At 38.5% G+C, this 26152-nt stretch overlaps 2 protein-coding genes across 3 annotated transcripts in view; one reads left to right on the top strand and one right to left on the bottom strand.

Annotated features, from left to right (window-relative positions):
* The window catches only part of stk32a (serine/threonine kinase 32A), a 70126-nt gene extending 51070 nt beyond the window's left edge, over positions 1 to 19056 (bottom strand). The window contains exons 1-4 of one of the 2 annotated variants that reach the window (XM_004084211.4): positions 18692 to 19056; positions 17701 to 18075; positions 14533 to 14588; positions 11761 to 11912 (exon numbers count right to left, since the gene is read on the bottom strand). In XM_004084211.4, the coding sequence (XP_004084259.2) occupies positions 11761 to 11912; positions 14533 to 14588; positions 17701 to 17752 (260 nt within the window). In that variant the 5' untranslated portion in view covers positions 17753 to 18075; positions 18692 to 19056. Of the gene's footprint in view, positions 1 to 11760; positions 11913 to 14532; positions 14589 to 14925; positions 15393 to 17700; positions 18076 to 18691 lie in introns of those variants that run through there. The other variant, XM_011492373.3, reaches the window with a different exon arrangement.
* A 4296-nt stretch (positions 19057 to 23352) lies between these two features.
* LOC105357439 (cytokine-like protein 1) lies at positions 23353 to 25266 on the top strand. Its single transcript, XM_011492372.3, has 4 exons — positions 23353 to 23556; positions 23644 to 23688; positions 23857 to 24003; positions 24835 to 25266. Exons 1-4 carry the CDS (start codon positions 23410 to 23412, stop codon positions 24877 to 24879), a joined length of 384 nt encoding a protein of 127 aa, XP_011490674.1. The 5' UTR covers positions 23353 to 23409; the 3' UTR covers positions 24880 to 25266.
* The last annotated feature ends 886 nt before the right edge of the window (positions 25267 to 26152 follow it).

Raw genomic sequence — 26152 nt, forward strand, 5'->3', positions numbered from 1 at the left:
CAGATCCATCAAAATGTCAGTGGAGGGCAGACCACAACCCAAGGACTATTATCTTGGCTCAAACTGAGCTCTCACGCACACAGCATTACGTTTTCTGCCATATTGCTACAACCCCACCCCCACCTTCTGGGGGTGGGGGTGCTTACTCTGGATGTCATGCTTTTCTGCATTGGATGGATGAGGATTGATTGAGCTGACTCCAAACTGTCTGCTAAGGCTCATGTAGTGCTGAGTCTGACTGCCTGTAGGCTCAGAAGAAGAAAAACCAAACAGTGGGGAAAGCGCATCATAAAGGTACAAACTCATTCACTACAGACCTCCCCAAACAAACATTTACAGTCTTTGTTTATGCTCTATTTTCTCCCTGCCAGTGATATGTATTACCAATAAAATTCATGAGTTTTTTTTACCCTAAGGAATACTAAAATGTGACATTTTCCTTAAAAAAAGCAGGCTAAAACCTTTGCAATATCACTTAATGATAATAATGATATTTGAAAATTAAAGATTTAAAATATTATTATTTTGCTGGTATAAAACATTAAAAACATATTGTTTTGGAAATGTATCTTTTAAACCTTGATCCAAATATTTTATTTTTTAGCTGAAGTTAAATATATATTGTTGTTACTTTATTTTTCTAAAACACTTTAGTTAATTGCAGGGTTATAATCTCACAAATTCTGGATTTTTAAACACAACTAAAAGCTAAAGCCTTGCTGCATTAAGGAAAGTGCAGCTGTGTTTCCATGGAGATGAGCATAAAAGTAACAAAAAAAAAGTCTTTCAGTCTGGCACTGAAGGGAAAAGCTCTTAAACTCTTATCAGAAGAACATCACACCTTCTAAGACATGAAAGTACCGCCTCACTTTGATACAGCATGTGCTGTTTTGGGGGCTGATACAGCACAGGCTGCATTGAACAAAAAAAAACAAAAACAAAAAACACAACTTGTTATTTATGTTGATCCAATGATCAATATTATTGGAGATCCACAAATTTTGTAATCTGAATTTAAAATTTTTAGAAGTCCTCACAGTACAATTCACCACAAAAGCCACCAAGTGGAGTAAAAAGTGGTTTTACGGAAAACAAAAACTGTAAGCCGAGACAAGAAAATCAGCCCGTTTAAGCTTAAACTGTAAGCTAGACAACAGGTTGTGTTTTCTGGACCAGAGCCACTTTACTCTCTATTAATCTTTTGATTAACTGTCTCTGTCTCTCCTCCTTCCTCTGTTTCTCTCTCTGCAGTCTTTTTATCCTCCCTCTTTCTCAGGATGCCACACACACAAACAGATGCACCGTAAGCACCATTAACCTGGTCATTACACTTACACTGAAATGGTATTTGATCAAAAAAGGAGATATTTTGCACATGGAAAATGTTTTGTTAATTTTTTATTTGTTGTCTTTTTGTGAAGTGTGTCCATGTGCACAACATGAAAACGTTTCCATTTTTCTGTTTTATGCATTACCATCAATCTCTCTATAAATGTCTTTGTGAGGCAGAGTAAGGGAAAATTTTCGTCTTTTATTTGGGGCTGTATGCATAAAGCCACCAGTTTATTCAAAATATTGCAATATTATTTTTATTATGTCCTATTGGCCTTAATAGATTTATACCTACAAATAAATAAAAAACGATTTTTTTTAAGGTACTGGTATATGTAAATGTAAAAGGCAATGAGAAAGATTTTGCAAGAATCTCTTGAAATAGTAAATCAGAGAGGTAAAAAAGTTTTCATTAGTCAGACACCAATTTCCAGAATTTAACAGCATCAGAAAGTGTACCAATTGTGGGATTTAACTGAAATGTACACACCTATAATGGACATGTCTAATAAGGGGCGTGAACCCGCCAATGCGAAGCGAAGGACAGTAGCTTCTGCAAAGTCCATACATTTCTGACAGTGGAATCCTTAAATGGAAATCATCCCTCTTACCCCGTGGTCTCTTGTGAAAGTAATAAATAATAAATCAAATATTGAGACTTCGGTTTTCACAAGACTATTTGATACGCGGTTCGACACATTGTCATAGTACCGGTCACAGGGCCTGCACCGACCTCGCTCTGCTGAAGCGAAAGAAGGTGGTGTATAAACTACACATCGTTTTGAGTGATACCAAGTTAGTGTCAAAGAAACAAAGTCCAAAATTTGTAAATTTGTATCAACAAAAAATTTCTATGAAACAATAAGGCAGGAAGACAGGCAACAAAGTATTTCCATTCAAAAGCAACATTGTTGTTGATGGTAAATATTTAAAAGAGATCCTGGCATGTCCATCGTAGAGCCATCTGACGGTTCTTTTCTATTGTCGGTCTGTTGTGATAAACAGAGGAAAAATGTATGTTCCAAATGTCTGTTGTTCCAGTTACCAACTGGTGGTTAGGCCAGCACAATAATTTAAGACGTGACAGGAACTTCCTTTTTCAGGGTCCGTTATCAGTTTTTAATGGAAACCCTGGAGCCAATCAGAATCGAGTATTCACATGGATCATGGCATCATCACAGATTTTCATCACTTTGGCATGTGCTGGCACCTGGAATCCAGGTCCTTTGTGGGATGATCTCTTGAGACACGGTAGTAGTGTTTTTTTAAAGACTAATTTATTTTCAGTATTATAAAATAGTTGTAACAGTTTGATAAAAACCTTCTGTCATTTGTTTTTCTTTTTAAATGTACTTTAACATCCGCATTAACATGTTTACTCACATATCAATCACTGGACTGGCTTTAAAGCTAAGAATACATTTGAAACAACGTGAATATATTATTATTTATAAGTCTGTCATTTATAACAAGCTTATATATTAATGTACAATCATAGACAAGAAGATATATAGTTAGTATAATGAGAATGCTTTTCATCCTCTCTTCGATATACTCTAAAAACGGCATGAGCTAAGAAAGAGGACTGTTTGCCATCAAGGAGGGTCAGCTGGACCATCAAACCAATCAATATCACACTTGAGTCATCAGCAAATCCGGTTTAATCAAGTAAAAACCAATTCTTGTGCTTGGCTTCCTTTCCCATGTTTTCTGTCCCACTGGCTTTTCCAGCAAAAGTCAAAGTGGTAAACTCTGAAATGGCTTTTCCATCATGGTCATGGGGACGTGGTTGTACTCTGCAAACAAGCCATTACAAACACACAGATGCACAAAAAGAACAAAGAAGCATTTATGGGACTGCTATGAAGTACAAATAATGAACCTAACCGCTTCATATGAAAACGGCAACTGACTGTTTGCAATCAAAGTCCCATTTATAATCTACGTAATGACAGGCAAAGGCCCGCTCACATAAAAAAGCATGTACACACTGAGTCACTGATGCATGTGCATACGCCTTACGTTCTATTTATACAGCTTTGATGCAGACAATCAGCAATGTTCCTACAGAATGTTGTTTTATTTCAAACTCTGTGGTATTTCCATGTTTTTGAGAGTCTCAGTCGGCCTTGTACAGAAGAGAAACCCCCACTTGTCTGCCAAACTTCAGCTTAGTTTCTTTGGTAACAATATATATTAAGATTCCTTAACAAGCTTTATAATAGAATTTTAAGGGTGTTAGTAATTAATATTGTTAGTATTAATGGTGTTAGTAATGTTATTAGTACAATAAGTCTAACATGGTTAATTAAATTATTTAGTTAACACATTTACAAGCATTATTAATAGGATGTTTTTAAGATGCTAATGATGCATTTATTGGCATTATAGATGCCTAACAAACTTGTCAGTGTTAATAAGTTTAATAAGTTTTATAAACAACCTTTGTTAACAAATTAAGAAGTATTATTATTGTTTGGAGTTCTAGTAAGACATTTATTAGCATTATTGTTGTCTCACACAAGCCTAAATGTTCATAAGCTTATAAGTTTTATTAACTAACTTCACAAATTAATAGGCTTTATTAATGTATAAGATGCTAGTAAGATATTTATTAGCATTATAGTTGTCTTGAAAATACCTAAAAGTGTTAATAAGATTTATTAATATCTAAAGTCAAATCATTGTCTTCAAAATCTATATTACTAAACTGCTTATAAGCTTTACAAATGTATTAATTAACTTTGTTAACGATTAAATTTCTTTTACGGAAAATTTTTTGTGTGTTTAGTCTGTTTTAATGTTATAAAGTTCTTAAAAGCTTCATGCTTTGTGGTTGTTTGTGGTAAAAACCTTCCTCACTTTAGATGAGGTGCTGCAAAACATTTAATAAACTGTTAACAAAGTTAATAAATAAAATACGTAAAAGAAACTAAAATGCCACAAACTACTGAGTATTAAAAGCCATTTTATAGAGGTAAGTTTTTAGTTGACATTTAAAATTGTTAAGGTCTGATGTGTTGTGAAGATCAGGAATTTATTCTATAACTGGTAGAAGAGAGGAGCAGGGAGCTTGTGTGGCCCAACCCTTGTTTTTTCTACATCACAAACTGCATTTTTTTCATCAGCTCCTGACTCAAATTGAATAAAGAAATACAATTTTAATCCTAATTTCCTTTAAAAATGTCCTCCATCATGAGAGAAATGCCACAAGAACATGTTAAAAACACCAAAAACACAATTCTTATTGGAGTGGGTCATTAACCTTTTTGTCTGTGCTGAATGTCATTGAGCTGTGACACATTGTGAATAACTCAAAAAATTAGAGACAATTTTGTAATCATGCTAAAATTTTGTCGAACTAGTGAAGAGTGGCGAAGTGTCACTTTTGTTTTCCTAATAAACGTCATTGAAGATATCCTGAACAATATTTAAACTATTCTCATTGAGGTTTTGAAGAAAGCTTCAGAAAATTTCATGTATATCTCACTTCCGCAACAAAATTCTAAATAGATTTAAGACAAAAAAAGCGATTTTGATTTTGGCGCTATTGCCACAAGTTTCATGTAACATGTACAAAAGTGAGCTCATCCAATTATTGAAAAAAACGACCACAATTTTATTGTAATTCTACACTTGAAGTAAAATATAAAATCTTCATTACACAAAATAAGGCTTTTCCATTAATACCCATATTCTATAAAACTACAACAGCAAGATAGTCAGATCGTAAAACTTTCTTTTTGCAGCAGCACTGAGTAAATAAAAGCACTAAAAATGCATCAAGCAAACATCAGCAGCTGCTCTTTGATGCCTCTAACAGTATTTAGGCAGATAGTAGTAAACAGCAGTTGAGCTTCAGATTAGTGCCTGTTCATTATGTTGTAATGGTGCAGACTTTTCAATAGCTGCCCTGGCATTATGCCCGTCCAGTGCTGGGTTTCTCCCTGCCTCTCCCGTTAGTCACGGGCCGATCCTAGTGCTCATCTCATTCTTTCTCTTTGTCGTCGCCTCACGTGCATTTCAATGTGATGGTTTGGTGCCCCGGAGGTTGTCAGCCTCTCGGGACGGCATCCCGTATGCAGCTTTTAGAGGCAGAGGCACCCCAGGCCTCGTCAGTAATGGATGTCTCAAGAAACCGCAGGGGACATCCAGCTAGTTGTAGCATGTCCTTACAAAAGACATCATTGTCCTCTGCCTGGGGTAACAGTTATGACATAAAAGGTTATATAAAAGGATCATAAAATAATACTGCTAAATTATTTGTAATCTGGATTAGATGTTTCTTGTTTACTTTAGCGGATTATAAATCTAAAGGGAAAGGTTTTTGCTGCAACAAGAAATAAAAAACTACTAATTTTTTTGTCATCTTTTTGCTATCATCTTATTCCTAATCTCACAAATTGAGTATAATTTAAGGAATATTATTATTAGGATGGTATATCAATGTATTGAAGTATTAGTAATTGGATGATACTAACTGCACAAAAACAGAAAGTCTGGTCAGAGCAACCTGCTTAAAGGAACTCAGCAGGTCAGCTGAAGACTGTGACGTGCAGGATCGATGCAGCCAGCCCTTCACCTAACCCCCACCCCACCCCCATCTGCCAACACCTCTACTTGACTGACATTTCCCATCATTCTCTGTCCACTGCAGCCTGAGCAAACACAAAACTCATGCAGAAAATCAAATATTCTTCACAAAATTCACTCCAACAGCATTAAAGAAATCAATTCAGTCAAAGGGATACTCAAAACCAGCAATCTTCTCATTTTCACTCGCAAAGCTCCGTGTTTTGACTTCTACCAAGGTCACATTCTGCCTTCAACAGGGCCACATAACATTATGTTCTACATCTTGACACCCTGCGTTCTGCTTGTTTCCCCTTCAGGTCACCTTGACATCACGCCAAATGCTTGACAGGCTGCTTTCCAAGCATTTGGCAAAATCTGCAGTTAAAAGGTAAAATGAGGTTTTGTCAATTCCTTGCAGAAGTTGTGAGATTGGGGGTTCTGTTTATTTCTCCTCCCTCTATTCATTTGAAAAGTGCACCAGCTTTAATACATGTGTTCATGTGCTCTTCACAAAACTTTTACCCAAAAACACAAAGAAGACTTTTTTTTCTGACTTTCTGGATATTGTTGCTCTTTGATTGAAGACTAATGGGAGTAAACAGAGAACAATGCCTGTCTTCTTCAGGTAGATATGAGTTGCATTAGTGAGATTATCTCATGTTTTCATACAAAGAGCCCCTAATGCAAATGAGTTTTAACTTTCCAGTCTTCCAGACTTTTTAGTCTTCTACTCTAGAAGGCAAATGATTCTATCACAGCATCAAAGTACATCACAGCATGAAACTGTGTTCCATTTTCTCGAATGCTGTAACATTTTTAAAGTGTAGCTTGGACTCATCCTCAGTGAAGAACCCGGGTCGGAAGGTATTTCTGGTTTGTCTCCATGCAATCTGCTACTTTAGGCCCCTCCCTTCTAAATTTATAGCCACCTTGAGGCATTTTCAGAAGCCTCCATGATGTTCTGGTGGCTCTCTTTTCCAACAACCTTTTGATATCAAGGGGCCTGAATGTCCGTGTCCAGATTGCCCTAAAAAAAGCTTCTCCAACCCACTTTTATCAGCCCCCCAGCAATTCTCTCATGATGCCTAAATTATCTGAGAGTATTTGTCATTCGTCTGTGTGGGTCTCCTCTATCTCATCTTCTAGGAAACTTTAGTTTCAGTGTGGCTATTAGCTAGGTTATGTCTAGACAAATTAACAACGATTTTCTGGATATCAATAAGTTTGGTTCATTGACTGTATACAAGAACAGGCTCCCCACCCCTACACGTTCCAAACAGGAAGTACCTGATGGCTCCAAGAAGCCAAAATCCCATAGACTTCTATAGAGTCATAAACCGCTTTCACTCAGTCATTATATTTGTCAGAATAACAATTCTTGCTATGCTGCCTTTTTTTTAAATCATGTTCTTAATTATCCAGTGTTTTCATATTTACTCACTTATAAAAAATGACCAATGAGAGGCCTCAATAAAAGTATGTGGTGCCTGCTGTCTGACATCGAATGATCAGGACGTTTGACAGATTTCAGACCAATCGCTGCTTATTAACGATGTTTAACTCCAACATGGCGGCATCCATATTATGAAAAATTGGCGATTAAATTTAACTTCATTTTGAAATGAATTGAATTTGTTTATTAAAATAAGGACAGAAAATATCCTAAGGCTTTTAGCCGTACCTGTTAGCAGCACTTGTCCTTAGCTGGGCTTTTTTTGTAATGCAATTACAAAGATACGTCAAAATGAGAATAGTATAAAACAAAAAACAGTCATTGTTAAAATGACATAAAACATTTTAATAGACACAGGGACACATCCAAAGGATAAAATAAAAACACACCAAATCAATTTGTTGGAGTCGGAAGTCAGCCTTTATCAAGAGTGACATTCCAGTCACTCTGTCCAGATTTCATATACAGACGGTGGCTTACCCTGATATTTTGCTTAAAGATTTTACTTTAGTCTACTTTTTCTATTTCCCTGTTGTCAGTGAGACAGATACCTCAATAGCATCAAAAAAGACACTTTACATTACTGCGGTATGAAAAGCCCTTTTTAAATAAAGTTTGATAGGATTTGATTTGAAAATCAAATTTAAAAGATTCAATGCAGATAACTATATTAAAATAAATCTGATGGCAATTTTGCATTTTTATTAAGACCTTTCTCTATTAGAATATGTGTAATATAACACTGAACATAAGCAAAAAAACAAAAACAAAAAAAAATATATATATATATATATATTTTTCATTTGTCAGTATTTATATCAACATTTTTAAAGAGCTAATGGAAAAACAGTTAGTTAGCTGTTTTTTTTTATCTCCCTGCTGCTGCTCCAGTGGTTTGTGTTGCTTGGTACATGCATTCAATGACTTCAAAAGCCTTTTTCCCCGTGAATCTGTGGCCGTATCCCTACACAAAAGACACAATGAGCGCAGTCATGGGGCAAAGAGTCAAGAGTCAAGAGGAGAGATAAAGAAAGAAAGCTCCAAACAAAGAAAAGAAGCTAGTCTTTTTACTGTAAGTGTAATAAAAAGCTTCTTCAGAAGCTTTAAATACTCAAACCCAAAGCTGATCTGTAAATTTACCACTAACTTCTTGTTAGTGGTGGCTGATGTGCTGGATGGGCTGGCACTGAATGCAAGTGGAAAACGATGGATTTAAAGTTTTTATGGAAAAAAGATTAGTCTTAAAAAGTGTTATTTAAACGTTATAGAAGGATTAGACTTTAAGCTATGCTAGACATTTATCAGACACGGCTCTAATGTTTAAAGAAGGGGGCGGTTTCAACAGCAGAGCTCTTTGGTTTATTTAAAGCTAAACCAAAGCGAGACTCTGAGGATGTGCTGAGCACATCAGTCAAGTCAAACAAAGGTCAGGTTGAATCAAAAAGGTTTTTTCCCCATAAATTGTGAAGCATCCTAAAATTTAAGTTCAGTTTTGACAGACATAAAAGCCTCCAATGTGAAGAATCTGCAATGTGTGCAAAATAAAAATAAAGATATAAGTCTAAAATGTTTTAAAATGAAGGTAAAACAAATAGCTTCTCAGGTGAACAATAACACATTATGTACCGGGTTATAACCTCATTATTACCTACAGAGATTCTAATCTTTAAATAAAATGTTTCTCCTCCCATAAAAAAGGTGAGATATAGTATAATATTGCTACAGTTTCCTCTAAAGATGCTCAGCACCTGTAACCACCTCCATTGAGGATCTGATTTGTCTGTTGTTCTGTTTTTTTGTCAAAGAGCAGAGACTCAAGCAGCAATTTTAGAGAGGAAAATGTTGTCAGTACGGGAAGGTTATAAGGTCTTTCCAAAAATAATAGGAGTCTTTTGCTCTGTAATGGGAAAGCCAGCGCACAAATAAAAGCTTTCAAGATGGGTGTTGATCTCTCAAGTTCCTTTCAGGTTCAGGTCATCCTATCCTCAGGGAAGTTACAAAAACGGTGAATTGTGGAATCAACCCAGCTAGATGTTAAAGTTTAGAACAATAAGGTAGCCTCGGTTGCAGCACATTTAGTATGTTTTTTGTAAGAGATGAGAAAAGAACGTTTTTTTTTTCTCTACAAAAGAGAGTATCTTAAAATCATATTTTCACATTTCAAATCTTAGAATTTAAATTAGTTTAATGACTTTATGTTTAGTCAGACTTTAAACCAAACACAACATATCAATGCAAACAATATTTACCTAACTACATAGTTGTATTGCACGGGGGGTGGAGAAGTTATTATTTGGGCTTGTGCTTCAGCCATGTGACTCAACCATGATCTTCTCAAGCCCCCTTCAGTCACAGGACAACTGTCCAATCTGCATGTTCATTTGGACGTAAACTGACATGTATTAAAGAAATGATACCAAATGAGCCACAAAAAAGAACAAAAAACTAGTGTCATGGCAACACATTTACAATCTAAACTTCAGCATGATGGGAAAACATGGAATTGGGGGTGAAGTATGAGTACGTAATGTGAAATGGCTTTAGTGATATCTGTTATTTATTGTTGTAAGGCTTCAGTGATGCCTTGATTGAACAAAAATATCTCTGAATTATTCTTTTTTTACTTCTATTTTTCTGATGCACTGTTGTTTGGCCACACGCAGCGCACAGAAAGACCTCTGCGGTCACTCCCAGAGGGAAGTACAATGGCAGCGAGTGGGAGGAAAAGGAAGTGGAGCAGCTGGCGAAGGAGGGAAATCCAGCAGGAGAGGGGGGGTTAAAGGAGAAGGTGAAAGAAGAATGAAAAGAGCACACAGAAGGAGGAAAAGAGGACAGTCCAAGCTGGGGGCGTTTTTTCCCCTGCAATTAGTTCAGCAAAGTTCAAACACTTGCAGGTGGTCTCACCCCAAATCTGACCTTGAAAGCCCCCCCCCCGCCCCTCAAATCATGTCTGCCAACTCAACAGAGTGAGAGGGACAGACAGAAGTGGGGAGGACGGGAAAGAGGGCACAGCGCCCAACGTCCAGTGGAAATCAACCCCACCCATGGGGGGCATCATGCTGCCAACAGCACCAACTTTTTTTTTTTTTTGAGCAGCACAGCATGCAATCACACAAAAATCGAGTGTTTGGATTGTTTGTCTGAGTCTGTACACTAATCTATTCCTTCTTGCCAACCTTTCTTTTTTCTTCTTTCCCTTTTACCAGAAGTTTATCTTCACACATCAAAAGGACAAACCTCTACAAAGAAAATACTAGAATTATAGAATCTATGATCCTGACAGGTTTTATTTTTGTTATGAGTCATTAAGCGCCACAAAAAACAAGAGTGATTTCTTCTTATTCAACAGAAGTTCTTCTAAAGAATTAATGATGTCTTTCTTGGGAGACTTAACAAACCGACTTAAAGACCCTCTCCAACGACAACGGTGTTTTTTGGTGTTTTTTTAACATGTTTTCGTGGCATTTTTCTGATGATGGAGGAGATTCATTAAGGAAATTAAGCTCAAAAGTTGCATGTCTGAGTATTTCTTTATTCAAATCATTCAGAATCAGGAGCGGTTGGAAAAATGCAGTTTGAAAAAAAAGCTTATTTATAACGTAGCCACGTGCCACAAGCTACGTCCCTTGAAGGGGGGCGGGGTTTCACCACACCATAGCTACCGCCCACAACTCAGAGGCATATTTCTAACGAACTACTGTCGCTTGTCAGAAACCATGCCAAAGAAAATGACCCCGTTTTTTTGGGTTTTGGCTAAAAAGGTCATAATTTCAATGAAAATAGGACTGAAAATACCTCCAGAGACGATCGGAGTGGGTCCTCAAAGGTATAGAAGCTTTGAACTAAAACGACTCTGGTTTTCATCATGACCTGAGTCATTTAGGATTAACCCTTGCAGAATTTAGAGACCTGTCACCGTCAAAATGCACACAGAGAAAAACAGGCTGTGCTTTAGACGATAAGCTTGGATCACTGAGCTCACTACATTTTCCTTTTAGCAAGTTAAAGTGGATGGATGGATGGATGGAAGCATGTAAGTGTGCCCCAGTGTTCCACACCTTTCTGATTGAACTATAAGCTTTGGGTGGTGAACTAACATGGATGAAACTGCTGCTTCCTGCTCAGTGACAAAAAGAGGAAAACCACAAACTTCTCTTGACATGGCCCACTTCTCTGCAGGAAAAAATCTTTTTTTATGCACTACATAATTTCAACATCTACAATGAAATAATGAAGAAGGATTTGAAACTGTTTACTAAATAGCTAAATAGACTAATTGCTATCAATCACAAACAAAAATCAAAATGTTGATGAACTGGTCTCAACATTCAGACAGAAAAAATGCAATCCTTACTCATAAATGTGATGGAAATAAGACTTAAAGAAACATGCAGGCTTACCAGAAATTAACCAGGAAAGGATGTTCAAGGTTCTGCATGATCTGCAACTCTTTCAGGACGTTTCTCACTTCGTTGCGTTCCACACATTTCAGCTTGTTCATGTACTTCATGGCGTACATCTTCTTGGTGTCTTTCTTCTGGACTATGCAGACCTGTTAAAAGCGGGTTTTAGGTTAGGCCTTACTGCTGCGTAATGCTTCATTCTTTTTACAAGATTAAACAAACATTTTGTTTTATGATAAAGAACATAAAACCTTAAAGTCATGACAGAATGCCGCAACATTAAAATCAATTTACTGCAGGGCGAACACCACTCAAAAGAAAACTGCAACCCTCTGTAGTCCAAATGTTGATGGAAAACTGAAAACTGTCACGAAAATTTAAGACATAAAATCAAACTTTTATTTGTTTATTTATTTATTGTTTTCTTACTTACCCCAGGAAACAAGGTGTGACTACACATTTTAGTCTACTACTGCCGAACAATCAAATGATAATTTCGTAGACAATGCTGATTAGTGTTATTAGATGGTTATGTGCAAAAGAAAAAACTTAAAAAAATGCATTATAAAACAACAGTAACCAAAGAAAAGTATGCCATGAAGCTACCATTACTTAAAGAATCCATGTCCTACTATTTCAAAGCATTAGTATTTGTCCTAAAGATTATTTATATTGTAAATTACTTTTTGTTTCTATTGTCTTTTTTAAAAGGAATAGTTTCAGTCTCGCCCATGTCTCGCCCATAACGCGGTTAGGTCTGGAGATTCTTAGTCATTCAGGTCATGTTCTCACAGGATCCTGTTCTTCCAGGCAACTGGACCTGAACCTTTAAATCTAAGGTGCCCTAAGGAACAGAATCTTCTGATTGGTACCAAAAGTGAATCCATCCTTCATGTCACCCGCCTGCATATTCCTTGGGATGAACTATAGTGTTTTGTGAAAAGTAAGACAACTGGTGGGGGCAAAGGAAAAAAAAAATAGCACTAAACAGACTAATAGGGGATTTCAGCTGTTTTGATGCACTACTCCACCTGCAATCTTTTTACACATCTCTAGTTCCTTGTTTTTATTGGTATAAAGAAGAACAGTACCATTACGTTCACTAATCTTCCTCATCACACTTTCATCAAAGAATAAACTCACACAACGTGAGCAAGCTTATCTTTTTTCTGCAGTCGACACATTGAATTTTTTTTTTTATTGTTTGTTTTTTGTTTGTTTATTGTTTTATTGTTTATACGTTATTGTTTTTTTTCACAAAGCTGTTCTTCAAGTGTGAGCAAATTTGCATTTGTAATTGTTGTTCATCTTTCGGCAAATTCCTTCAGGGGTCACCACAGCCAATCACCTTTCACTGGTTTGCACAGGTGGTTATGGAAGAGATGTTTACGCCGCATGCCCTTCCTGTATTTCATCTGGGCTGGGGACCAGCACAGGGACTAGGGCCCCCTCGTGGCTACATAGTTAGGCCCTAGCACAAAGGGTCTTACCCAAGGACCCGCACTGGATGAAGCTCATGATTTATTTACCTTTTCATAGCTGGAAGTACATTCAGGTGTCAAGGGGTTGAATTTTTGCAATCTGTTGAGACTATTTTATGATTATGACTGATCAATAGACTTCACCAGAATGGATTTCTCTCTAACATATTAATTATTTGTTAAAGGTTTTTTTTAACCCATAAAAATCCAGACTCATTTTTGAAAATTATGCGAGTAAACCACAGAACAAGACATTTCTGGGGTTTTTTTTTGGATTCTTATGGGTTAATCACAAAAATACACCAATAAGTGATTTTATAGCAAAAGAAAGACCATTTTAAAGTTTCTGCGAGTGTCTTTGGGAGAAACTTGAACGTTTCAAGACCAGTCAAACAATTATTGATAAATAATTTGCTCTGGACATTCGAGACGGCTGCATTCTACAGATAAAAAAAAAAAAGTTATTTTAATTACTGCCAACTTTAAAAAGACATTTTTGCTTTTCAATATTTCAACATAGTTGTGTGCTTTGCATCATTTATTCATGCTAGCCTCAAGCATCCGTCTACGTGGCGCTCAAATGTGTGAGGGATTTGTAACATCCTTGCAATAACCAGAAAGACGTTTGACCAACGACAAAACTTAGAAGGAAAATTGAAAAAGAAAGGATTTGTCTTTAATGTCGAGGATCAAGCTTCAGATTTCCCCCAAGTTGTCTGAGTTGCTGCCTGGAATCGTTATTATAGTTTCTTCATGACAGAGAGGAGTCGGTCTGATGTGAGCCAAATGCAGAAAACAACCCTGCTGTTTCTGTCTGATTATCCTGCGGATGGGTACACAAGTTTCACATTCAGACAAACATCATTTCAATGTATAGATCTCAAACGTGCACAGTTCATTTGTAGTTGTGGTTGTCTAGGCTGCAAGCATCAATAAGCCATTGATTACTGCTATCTATGAGAGTGATCCGGACACCAACTGGCACAATTAATCAGCAGAGCCCCTCCCTGCACTGAACAGCTTTCCACCAACTGTGATTAAACTGCTTATCTGTTGTTGGACAGCGTGCGGATGCGTGAGCGTGCATGAATGCGTGCTTTTGAGTAGTGAAGTTCTAAAGCCACCACATGACTTTTAATAACCATTATATCATCTGTCTTAGCATAAGAAGCTAGGTACTATTTCAAACAATTTTACTTTCTAACCATCATATGTGTTTGTATTTAGATTATATTTCCATTTTTGGGTTTTTAATTTAAATTCCAGCTTGGTATAAAAAGAAACTTACCTTTCCAAAACTGCCTTTGCCTATTGCCCTCAGGATCTGGAAATGGTCAAAATTCACTGTGAAGGGAAAAGAAGAAGAAAAAACGATTTATTTTTCGCATTTTTGAGGCATATAAATGTTGATACAGACAGATATTTTAAAACACAAATTCAAGACAGAAGAAGACCTTCAGCAAGAAGCATTTGTTCATTAATAGGAATTTCAACAATGTGAACATTGCTTAAGCTTTGCTTTAGCAGCCTCCCAATGTTGGTTTTGCTGCCGTATCGTGCCGGAGCTCGACTCACACACAGATCGCACACAAATACACACACTTCCACCCCTCTCTGTTGCTCTGCTCCGTCTATCAGCGGCAATTATCTCCAATTGGAAGCGGATGAGGCTGTTTGTTACCTGCTGTCATGACAACCAGGACGAACGGTGTTCCCTCTCTGCTGTTTCCCCAAGGACGGAACAGCTGCTGCCCACTCTGACACTCAGGTGAACACAATCACATGTACACACATCCATACAGATGCAGTCAGCCATTAGCAAAAACACACTTTTGTGGACTGAAAACTTTACCTGCAGTCACTATATGTGGAAACCAAAATTATTGTACTGTGTTAGACATGGATCACTGTGGATTCCTGGCCTCACTCAGTCACTCTAGGTGTTTACCCAACCTTCTATGGGTGCTTCATGAGGTCACCTTTAGAACCCACACATACATCACGTACATCACATACAGGTCATGAATTAGCTCAGAGTTGACAAATGCGCTGCTGGGATGCTCAAAGATTCTGTTCTGATAAGATTTGCAGTAAGAAAGCTGACTTCTCTGACAAGATGATGCGATTTTTGAAAAAAAAAATAAAAAAAAGTGGTTATACTTTTAATGCATTTAAAGCATATCTTTAAATGATGGACAAGTCATTGACCGTTTAATGACCAACAGCTGCAGATGAGTGGAACTGACGACCTTTCCATGGTCTAAACGACCTGAGCAAATCAGGACCCACAAACGCATCTGTTGGTTGATTTTGACTGACAGCTGCCTATGTGTCTATGACTTAAATTAGAAGGACTGAAGTTACCCAGCAAATGCTAGTTTCTGGATTTATTTAGGATATTTATTAAGTTGTGTGACAATTTCAGAAGATGTAAGACCTGCATTATATACCTGATTTGTTTTATCACTGATTAATTGATTAATACTCTTTTAAAAAGCATCTAATTTCAGTGAGTGGATCTCAGTATATCAGAGCCGATTTTTCGTTGCGCTTTTGGCCCAGTGCTGGTAATCTCTTAGTTTGGGCATCCAGCCCTTCAGCATTTAGTATTTCCCTTACTGCGCAAATTGATACCTTAGTGCCTGCTGACATCAAGTCTTGCCTTCAGCTCTTTTGCTGTCACTGAAGGCTTTTTGACCACCTACTTCCTGGGGGATTTGGTCTAACTGCCACTGATAGCTTGCACTTTCTGCCCCATCTGAGTAATGTGGCACCTGGTAAATTCTTTAATTTGGAAATTGTGAACAAAGTATTTCCCCAGGAACATTCAGAGTCTCTGCTTATCTTTGTGACTTTCTGCTTGATTGTGCAAAGCAATGAGCTCTTCTTATGTTTATGGCATGTAAGAAAATCACGAATTACAGCTAAATTTCAAGTACAGTTATATAATCAGGTTTTTTTTTGTACTTTGTTAGGTTTATTTAAATGCATTCAAACGACCAACCATGACACCATACTGTTATCCTGATTGATTTGTATTCATTTTTTGCAAGAAATGTTTAAAAATGACTAAAACGTGTGTTTTATTCTTCATTTAAGAAAAAGGTCTTTGTTATTTTTAAAGCCAGGTCAGCCAGCAGTCGATTTTTTTTCAACTGTACCTGGTTTAATTATTCTTCATTAAAGCCTGTAATCCCTGTAAAAAACATAACAGTGTCAGGAGATAAGCATTTATCTGGTTTCCCTGGCAACGAGAACAGAACCTGAGGGTTCCTTGTGCAGGGCAGCTGCTGCTGCGAGGTGGTGAGTGGTAAACAAGTTGAGAGGCAACCCAAGTCTCCTGATTGTGCATGAGACACATGTTCAGACACATGACGCACAAACACGCTTCTCTGGGGATCCAAACCTGTCCTAGCAAACTTCATCAGAGCACATCTGTGATAATAAGCTGTGAAGAGAAAGTTGTTGTATCCTTTATATTGCTTGTGACATGTTCATTTGTTCAACTGTATTTTACATTTCCCCCTTTTTTATGTAATTATCTTATTAAAGAATTGTAGCAAAAGTTGTTCCGCTTGTGGCTGTGATTATGCCGTATCAAGCTGCTGTTGTACGTCTGTCACCTGTCTTTGACTTGTCAGCATGTGTTCACCTTGCTGCAGCTCACGGCCCCATAACTTCATGGTAGAATTAACAAACAAAGATCCCCGCTGCAGGTAACACCTTCCAGTACCAGGGAAAAATCCATTTGCATCTTTATTGCTACTAAAAGAAAGGGTGCATGAGTTTTATAGCTGTGCATGGAGAACAGAACGATGACGAAAAAATTAAAGTTGACACAAACATTAAGAAATTGTAACCATAAGCACTCTAAATTTGTAAAAGCACATAATTTTCTTTATCCCAACCTCTTCTCTTTTTGGCTTTTTCGTCAACAAATTGGTTTTTCCAGGTGACTTTTTTTATTCTACCGCCTCCTGTTTTCTCCTGATATCTGCACATCAGTGAGGTTACAACGCGATGCAGCCAGGCAACAACAACAAAGTCTGAGTCAACCACTGACTCATGTAACGCTGACTTGTTTGAAGTCTTTGGTCCGCAGCCAGTGAGGAAGTCATTTCAGGGACCAGCTCAAATCAATAAAGTCCAAATGTATTATCTACCAATGTAAAAGGAATATTCATTCAAACTGAGGGCTTTGGAAATCAAAGTGACTTTGATGCCAAACCTTTATATAAAAAATATCACTGAAAGGGTTAAAATGCTGAAAAAGTGCTTCAAAAATTTTACTTGAACCGTTTTTTGTGACATTCTGAGGTCATATTGAAGGATAGCTTGTAAAAACAATAGTTTTTTCTTCCTCTTCTGCACTAACTGAGGCTCACTGGCAGCACAGGTGACTGGTCTTCAAGTCAATAAAGAATTCAAACACAAAAATGTTTGTGTGCGTACTCACCTTCGTCTGTGTCATTGCTGACCAGCGTCTTAGTGGACTGTCCGAGCCCCATGGCTGCTCCTCACTCAGGTCGTCCTGTTCGTCTCAAGTCAACCCAGAACTGAACGGCTCTCCTTCATAGCCCGGTTGGTCAACAGCTGAACTCACACATTTGCACACAATCTCAGGTGCTGAGTGGTTTGCTGACAGAGCGACGGGCCTCTCAGATTTTACACAACCATCGGAATAAGAAAGCCCGGGCGGAGCTACCACTGTGTCTTCACTGCTGCTGGGATGAAAGCAGGCAGGTGAAGGGACCCTCCACTACTGGGATGATGAGGATGAGGAGAGTTGACGTGCTCACAGCTGCGACCCTTTGTTGGCTGTGCGTCCAATCTGTGAGGAGAGGAAGGAAAACATGACACCAGCAGCAGCAGTAGCATGAGGGGAGGCGGGACACAAAAAGGAGGGGTCAGTAAAAAGGTAAAACTTCTCAAACCACATATTAAGTCCATAAACATTTATAAAGCCCAAAAAGAAGTTAGGATTTTCACTCCTCCATCTTCCTCGTTATTGAATTATTCAGCTCCATATTTTGATCAAAGGATGCAGGGAGACTGTTTCAGGAGGATGAATAGGAATAGAATGAATAGTTTTAGAATGAAGCTTTTCATCTGAAATGTTTTCTATTTAGATCAGAAACATGCCAGAAATGTACTTTCCACCCTATAGGATGCATGAATTTCAATCGTTTTTGGGGTTTTTTAACATGATGTGGCTGTTGTTCAAATAGCGTCCTGTAAAACCAGCAGTCAGACTCTGTCAGTGGGACACCAGCAAAGCTTGTCTGAGTCCCTGACTGTGAAATAAAACATTGGGAAACTAGTGCGTCAAGCTGCAGTGGCGGACTCCCCGCAGAGGACACTGCGCTCAGAGCCTTTATCTGATCGAGCTGGAGGACGCGCGCAGAATGGAAAAGTACCCTCCCGCAGGGGCAACTGTGGGCACCTACCTCTTGGTCGAGCATCCCACCATTTCTTGCCCAGTTTGCTGCAGAGGCTCAAAGCGACGGCGCAGCAACAGTGCGGAGCAAAGCGTGCCTGGTCCGCACTCCGGACCTCGGGGACGCGCCGGGACACCTGCTACAAACCCAAACGATGGGAACCGCGCGGCGCGGACGCGCAGTGCGGGATGCTCAGCGGCGCGTAATCCCATGCAGGAAAGGGGAGCGAGAGCAGATATTTAGCAGGAAGTCCGCGCTGGTGCGCGCCTGACCTCCACATCGCCGTCTGTTGTTGCTGAGATGCCCGCCACCAGCGTGCGTCTGGGGGGGCACGCTTCACTGGCTGCCCGCTTGCTGCTGCAGCTGTGCGGCTCAGATAGCATGGTCAGTGGGTTACATGCTTCACCAAGCAATAGGTCCTAAGTATGTTCCAAAATAAATTCCTCAGTCTCATAGAATAATGTTTTTTTAATATTTTAGATTGATTTTACATTTAAGATTTTTGTTTTTAAAATACACAAAAGCTCTTTATTAATTTAAATCGAATCTAATGTAATATAAACCACATAAAACTTCCAACCACCTTATATGTCAGTCCGAATGGAGCTGATATTGCTCAAAGCCGCCACCATGTGGTCAACTACAGAACAACACAAAACATTTTTATTCCTTGTGCTATCCTAGGCACTTTACCATTGAGAGTTGGGTCATCTAGACCCACTAGACAGTGCGCTGAACCTTTTTCTTCAATGATTTGTGATCTTCACTGGTGTCCATGGATTACATGAAATCTTTCCACCTTTATCCACCTTTGTCATGGTAGGGAGAACACGTCAATGTAAGGGTGGGGTCATCTAAGATAGCACAAGGGTTAAACATTTGGAGTTGGGTCATCTAGACCCACTAGACAGTGCTCTGAACCTTCTTTCTTCAATGATTTGTGATCTTCACTGGTGTCCATGGATTACATGAAATCTTTCCACCTGTATCCTTTGTTATGGTAGGGAGAACACGTCAATGTAAGGGAAGGGGTCATCTAAGATAGCACAAGGGTTTTAATAATTCCTTATTTTATGTAGTTCTACGGAGCCCCCAAAGGCACATGAAAAGATAAAAAAATTGAAGTTGGTGCGCACCCATTACTAACAGGTGCTCACCAGTTAGTAACTGACCATTTGTGGTCATTTGCGCACAAAGGCATTTTCACAAGTTACCTGGACATGACATTACCATCAACTTCACAATTATATTATCACTGAACGTCATCTTAAATGAGTTTAAGTCATGTGGTTTGTTTCGGCGCAGGGCTTACACCAGCTTGGATCAGGTTACCACTTTTATTCAGGAAAAATTAAGATCATCCGGTAACCTCCATGGATATCGGTAGATGCATGCACAAATGGAAAGAACATGTCCGTCTCATTCTACAAGATCTTGACCCACGGGGTGTTGAACTCCGAAGAGCCGGACGTCTACATCGCTGCAGTTACTTTGAAAAGGGTCCAAATTATATTTAGCATTTGGATTTTTATGACAAGCTGAAGCCATTTGGTATTCGTATTGATGCCTGCATTGACGGATATTCACGGAAAATAATATGGATGAAGGTTTTTTTTGACCAGCAGTGACTCAAAAATAATCAGAGGCTTTTAGTTGTCAAGTCATGTTTTATGAGTTGTCATGGGCTCACCAGTTATTGGTGAGCACAAAGTACTAACTAATAGCCTCCGATAATTAGTTTTATTATTATTTTTTTCTCTTCTTTAATGTCCCTTTATGGGCTCCATAGTTTTCATGACTTTCTATTGTACTGGTAATTTTCATTTTATGTATAGTTTTATTTCCGCCTTTTTTCAAATAACGTTTTCTATGATTTTACCTTGTGTACTCATAGCACTGCATCTTTTATTGTATTGTATTTGTGTGTGGGTTTTATGATTGATTGGACTTTGAGTCCAAAATAAATTCTAAGCTGCACGTAACCCATTCGTTTTCAGAACCCACTGAACCCTTTTAAAGTCATGTTGCTGGAGCCTATCCCAGTTACTGTTGTGCAAAGACACAATACACACACCTAAGAGAAAATTAGAGACATGAATTAACATGTTTTTAGACTGTGGGAGGAAGCTGGAGTACCCATGAATCCTGAAGGAGAACATGCAAACTCCATACAGAGAGGTCCAACTGGGATTTGAACCAGAGCCTCTTAGCTGTGAGGCAAGAGTGCGAACCACTGTGCCACCGTGAAGCCCATACTGCCCAAAATGTGTGGGTAAAATACCATATCTTATCAAAACAGATGAAGTTAATAGTAAAGATTTTACAAAATTAATCAATTGAAGCTAAAAAAAAGTAAATATTATGCAAAAAAATGGTCTTATTCTTTCTTTTCAGACCCTGACTTAGTCTTTATTTGGAGTTATAAATGGTCAAATATGCAGATCATGATATTGAAGAGAAGGCCAGTTTTTATGGAGTTTGATCTTTATTTGCCATAGATGAAAACAGGATAATTATCTGTTTTAAATTTTAATTCTGTTTTCAAAATTACCCACACCGAACAATTTTAATAAGATCAGAGTGTTTTTTGGACAAGTAATTAAAAGGGAGTTGCAGTTTTCTAGTCTTAAATGTCAAACACACTTTTTCAAGACAAGATGCTTCCAGTTTCTGTTTAAGGACGCTGAAGAAGACACTCGCACAAACGTGTATCCTGCTCAGAAATGACAGATGTCCAGTGCACCAGAGGTCAAGTCCTCTAGAGTAATTATACGGCAAGACAGTATGGCGTGCGGATCCAAAGATAGGAGTCTTGGTCTTGGCTGAAGTTAGATGAAGAAATAAAAAAATAAAAATAAGTCCATAACTATGAACTAAAAGGCACAGCTTAAAGGAGCTTTTGGTGAGCAAGATCTAAATGGGGATGTCAATGAAGAATGGTGGAGCTCAGACACATTTTAAAATCTGAAGCGCCCTTTTTTACTGGGTTCACAGATTTTATTTAAATATATTTTTCCCCAAATTGCCCCTCCATTGTTCAGTTTTCAAACACATTCAAGCACAGTACAGTACAGGTAAAAAGTCAGGAGAACAATTGATGTCTGAAAGCTTTCCATTTTTCTGGAAAGCTTTCAGAAGGAATTTATCTCTTTCTCAGTTTACTTACTTTTTTTAAAATAGGAAATAAACCGTTCACTGTTAATTCAGGAATTGCCATCCACTGTATTTCAAATTTACTCGATGAAGTTGTTCATGGTTTCATGAGTGTTTACTATGAAGAGTAAATCACATCCATTGATTTTGTGAAGTGCCCAGTCACCTGCCTCCTCTGTTAATTGAGTAGGACAAGGTCGAGGGGAGAATAGCTGAGAGGAGGGAATGGGGAATGAAAGATCTGCTTACAGTGCACAAAGCACATTATTTCTCCTTTGTGCCGCGGCGCTCCATCATGCCACGCTGCAGCCTGTGTGGGCATCCATCCTCATGCCGCGTACACTCCAGTCAGTCAGCGCTGAAAACCAGGCCAAGCTCTGATTTGGTGTTTGGCAGCATCTGCAGGTGTGTGAAAGTCCTTTAGATGCCGTGAGTGATGAACTGAGTCACATCACACCTGGAGGGAGATGAAGAGAAGCTGCTCAGCATGGCGGATTCTTTGCCACATGCCTGCTCTGACCTGATTTTCAAAGTGAAGGCATTTGTTAGCTTCCACAGCAAGTCTGTGAGTTTTAAGTTCTGCTTGTGTTTGATTCAGTTCTGATTTACAAGTGGCAACTTTGATTGTACAGCAAAAAGACTGAAGCCCTTTCAAAGTTTTGGAAACTAGCCTCATCTAGTGGACAAAAAAGAAAAGGCAGTCAGTTTTTACACTAAACTTTTATGGGACAAAGGATTTTAGAGCATAGTTTATGGCATTAAAGATTTTTACATAGTAAACTGTATGGGGACATAGTAAGTTTATCTTTCTATTATTTTATCACATCATACAATATAAATATACTTAGTGTCAGCCAAACAACATGATGCCTTTCCATTTTTGAAAAAAAAAAAAACAAATACATTTGTTAGTATGTGGGTTTAAACAAAAAAATGAAGACAACTAAAAGTAAGAAAGACCATTTGGTAGCTTTTTCTGCTAAAGCATGAAGCTGATGCAACAGCTCTGCTGCTGTCAAGGTCTAACCTCTGCTCATCCAATAAATTACTTTTATTGATTCAAATAAAATTTTCAACTTGAAATTCCTCTCGATTTATTTAAGACTTTTTGGTTGGACAGAGACATGATTCATCAAACAATAGACTCTCATCTGAGCTTTAGAGATAAATTTACAGACAAATCATCACTTAATCAGGTTTAAAAAGTAGGTTTTTCAAGTTAAAGAAGTATTTTTTACAGCCAGAAAATAATTAAAAAAGCAATATTTGTAGACATATATATTACACAACTTTTACAAATATACAAATAATCTGATTTTATCTACATTTTTCTGGTATTGTTTTATTTTTTTATACTCGATTGTCCACTTTCCAGATCTCTCAGCCAAAAAAACTCATCTCTGTCTTCCACATAAGACCTTTGCATGCCACATTTGCATAGTTGCATGATTGTTTTCTGGCATAAACAAGAAGGGGTGTGTTTAAATTGTCCCCTGTGGACGTGGCTGCAGCAGTGAGGTGTCCAGACAAACGAACAAAAGCGCAGTCGGCTCAGTGGAGGACAGAGAATCAAGATGCTCAAGTTCCTGTTCCTGGTTGCTTGCCTGGTGCCTCTGGCCCTGTGCTACCCCTACTACCCATCGACATGCTATAGCAAGGTCCTTGTCAAGGCGCAGGAGGTCAACCACTTGGCTGCATATGTGAAGAGCGCCCCTGCAACTGTAAGTAGATTTCATTTTAATATGCGGACTTGTGTTTCACACAGTTTATTATCTCTCATTTTCATGGCTAAATTTGTCCTTTTTCAGAGTGTTTGCACGGCTCACCTACCAGCTTTTCATGTTGATGTCCACGTAAGTATAACTTCAACTTGTGAACATTTGCATTCATGAAAGTCTTGAATCTAAAAAATGTAAAAATGTGATGGATTTTCCTTTTAGGATCAGTCATAACTCACCGTCTGTTTTAAACTGCTCCACTATTTTTTAGGGTTTCACCTTTTCCTTTTCTTGTCATGACAGAATGGTTGTGTGGTGTACAAAATGAGGCGCTACATCTCCTTGGTGGACGGCCTCAGACTCAACCGCTGCGCCTACAGCGCAGAACTGAGAAGGCTTGGATCCAATCTGAAGCAGCTCCACCTCATCATGCGAGACAGATGTCACGGGGTAAGACCAACTGTCCAACTGAGTGACACCTGTTAAAAAATAGAAAGAAAAAAACCCAAAGGTGCTGGATTTCATGGAGTTTTTTTGAGTGTGATTATGGTAAGATTGTTATTTTGCTCTGTCTCCAATGAAAATCCTGTCCTGAAGTTTTGGAGATGAACTCAAACTCCTCCCCACATTGAACCTCAGTAGGCTCGGCCAAATGTTTTTCCTCTCTGCAAGGTTCATTAAAACCTGGCTTACATTCCAGTCTAACAGTACAGAGCTAAAAATATGGCAGCTGAAGTTCACACACTGGAAATGGGAGTAGAGCACCACATCAGCAAACAATCAAGATTAAAAACAAAATCTGGGTTCAAGGAATGACTTTTACAAAAAAGGAAGAAAGAAAAACGGTCCTGCATGGCTGAACATCTGTTTATATCTTCTGATCCAGAATCCCGACGTGAACCAAAAAAAAAAGACACAGCAGGTTAATGGGTCACTCGGTGCATGATCTGACAGGATTTAGCAGTGTTTATAATGCAGACCTGAAAATCCGCGCCAACCTCGGTGGATGTTTAATCCCGATCACCTGATCTGTGAGGCTGGACGTAACTGAGCATTTTCTGAGCGCTGTCCCGTAGCCTGTCTGTCCTGACTGGCTGGAAAACTGGGCTTTTCTGGTGGATTATGCATGCAAGTGAGAAAGCGAGGTCACACGTGGCAGACAGCTGACTATCTCTTATACAATGTTCATCGCCCGACACAGAAAAACGATATTTTAACAGCCACATTGATTGTGAGACAGTTTGTTCAAAAGTACTTTCTGCTGTTTGTCTTTGTGCACAGGACTTGGCCTACACAGGTTATGACTGCGCCGCTTTGGATCACTAACACTCTGGATGCTGAAAATGCAAGATCATGGCTGTCTCAAGTGAAAAGTTAAGAAGGAGTCATCTCAGGCTTTGTAAATCACCTTATCCTTAAAGAAAGCATTAGGCGAGCCATGCTTTTGTAACATCGTTTGACTTTCAATGCCGGAGTTTCAATTTATAACCAACAGCTAAAAACACAGTAACATGGCTTGACTAATAAGTTTAAAAGCATTTTTGCTCGTTTCCACCAATAACAAAACTGAACTGAATTTCTATAATTTATGCCAGTTTTCTATAATATATTCTGTTATCGTACTTTATCTTTCATTGATCCTTTGATGGTCGTTTGATCATTTATCTGTTACTTTCTGTATCTTTTACCTACAATAAAAACAACCTGCATAAAGTTGCCTTCGGTACTCATTCATGCACTATTTTAGGACGTTGCCAACAACGTTCCCACTGCAAATCGTTGTGGTTCACTTCAATCTGCACTCAGTCCAATGTTTTATCCTTAGCGGACATAAAACACTGGTGACAAATGAAAAACAAAACTGTTATTCACAATTATCTATCAGATCTCTCAGCCAAATAAACTAATCTCTGTCTTCCACATAAGACCTTTGCATGCCACATTTGCATAGTTGCATGATTGTTTTCTGGCATGAACAAGAAGGGGTGTGTTTAAATTGTCCTCCTGTGGACGTGGCTGCAGCAGTGAGGTGTCCAGACAAACGAACAAAAGCGCAGTCAGCTCAGTGGACGACAGAGAATCAAGATGCTCAAGTTCCTGTTCCTGGTTGCTTGCCTGGTGCCTCTGGCCCTGTGCTAACAGTCGACATGCATGGACAATGTCCGTTTCTATGCGCGGGAGGTCAACCGCTTGGCTGCAAATGTAAACAGCGCCCCTGCAACTGTAAGTAGATTTTTTTTACATGAGGAGTGGTGTTTTATACAGTTTATTATTTCTCAATTTCATGGCTAAACTTATCATTTTTCAGATTCTTTGCATGGGTAAGCGCCCAGGTTTTCATGTTGATGTCCACTTAAGTATAACTTCAACTTGTGAACATTTGCATTCATAAAAGTCTTGAATCTAAAAAATGTGAAAATGTGATGGATTTTCCTTTTAGGATCAGTCATAACTCACCGTCTGTTTTAAACTGCTCCACTATTTTTTAGGGTTTCACCTTTTCCTTTTCTTGTCACGACAGAATGGTTGTGTGGTGAACAAAATGAGGAGCTACATGTACTTGTTGGAAGACCTCGACCACTGCTCCCGCCGCAACACA

This window comes from Oryzias latipes, chromosome 14, assembly GCF_002234675.1.
Source record: "Oryzias latipes chromosome 14, ASM223467v1".
NCBI lineage: Eukaryota > Metazoa > Chordata > Actinopteri > Beloniformes > Adrianichthyidae > Oryzias > Oryzias latipes.

What these genes read in the sequence shown, in the direction of transcription:
- LOC105357439 (XM_011492372.3), top strand. Translation starts at nt 23,410, where the DNA reads ATGCTCAAGTTCCTGTTCCTGGTTGCTTGCCTGGTGCCTCTGGCCCTG. An exon ending in CTTTTCATGTTGATGTCCAC is followed by an intron (nt 23,689 to 23,856) that starts GTAAGTATAACT and finishes TTGTCATGACAG; the next exon opens with AATGGTTGTGTGGTGTACAA. An exon ending in TGCGAGACAGATGTCACGGG is followed by an intron (nt 24,004 to 24,834) that starts GTAAGACCAACT and finishes CTTTGTGCACAG; the next exon opens with GACTTGGCCTACACAGGTTA.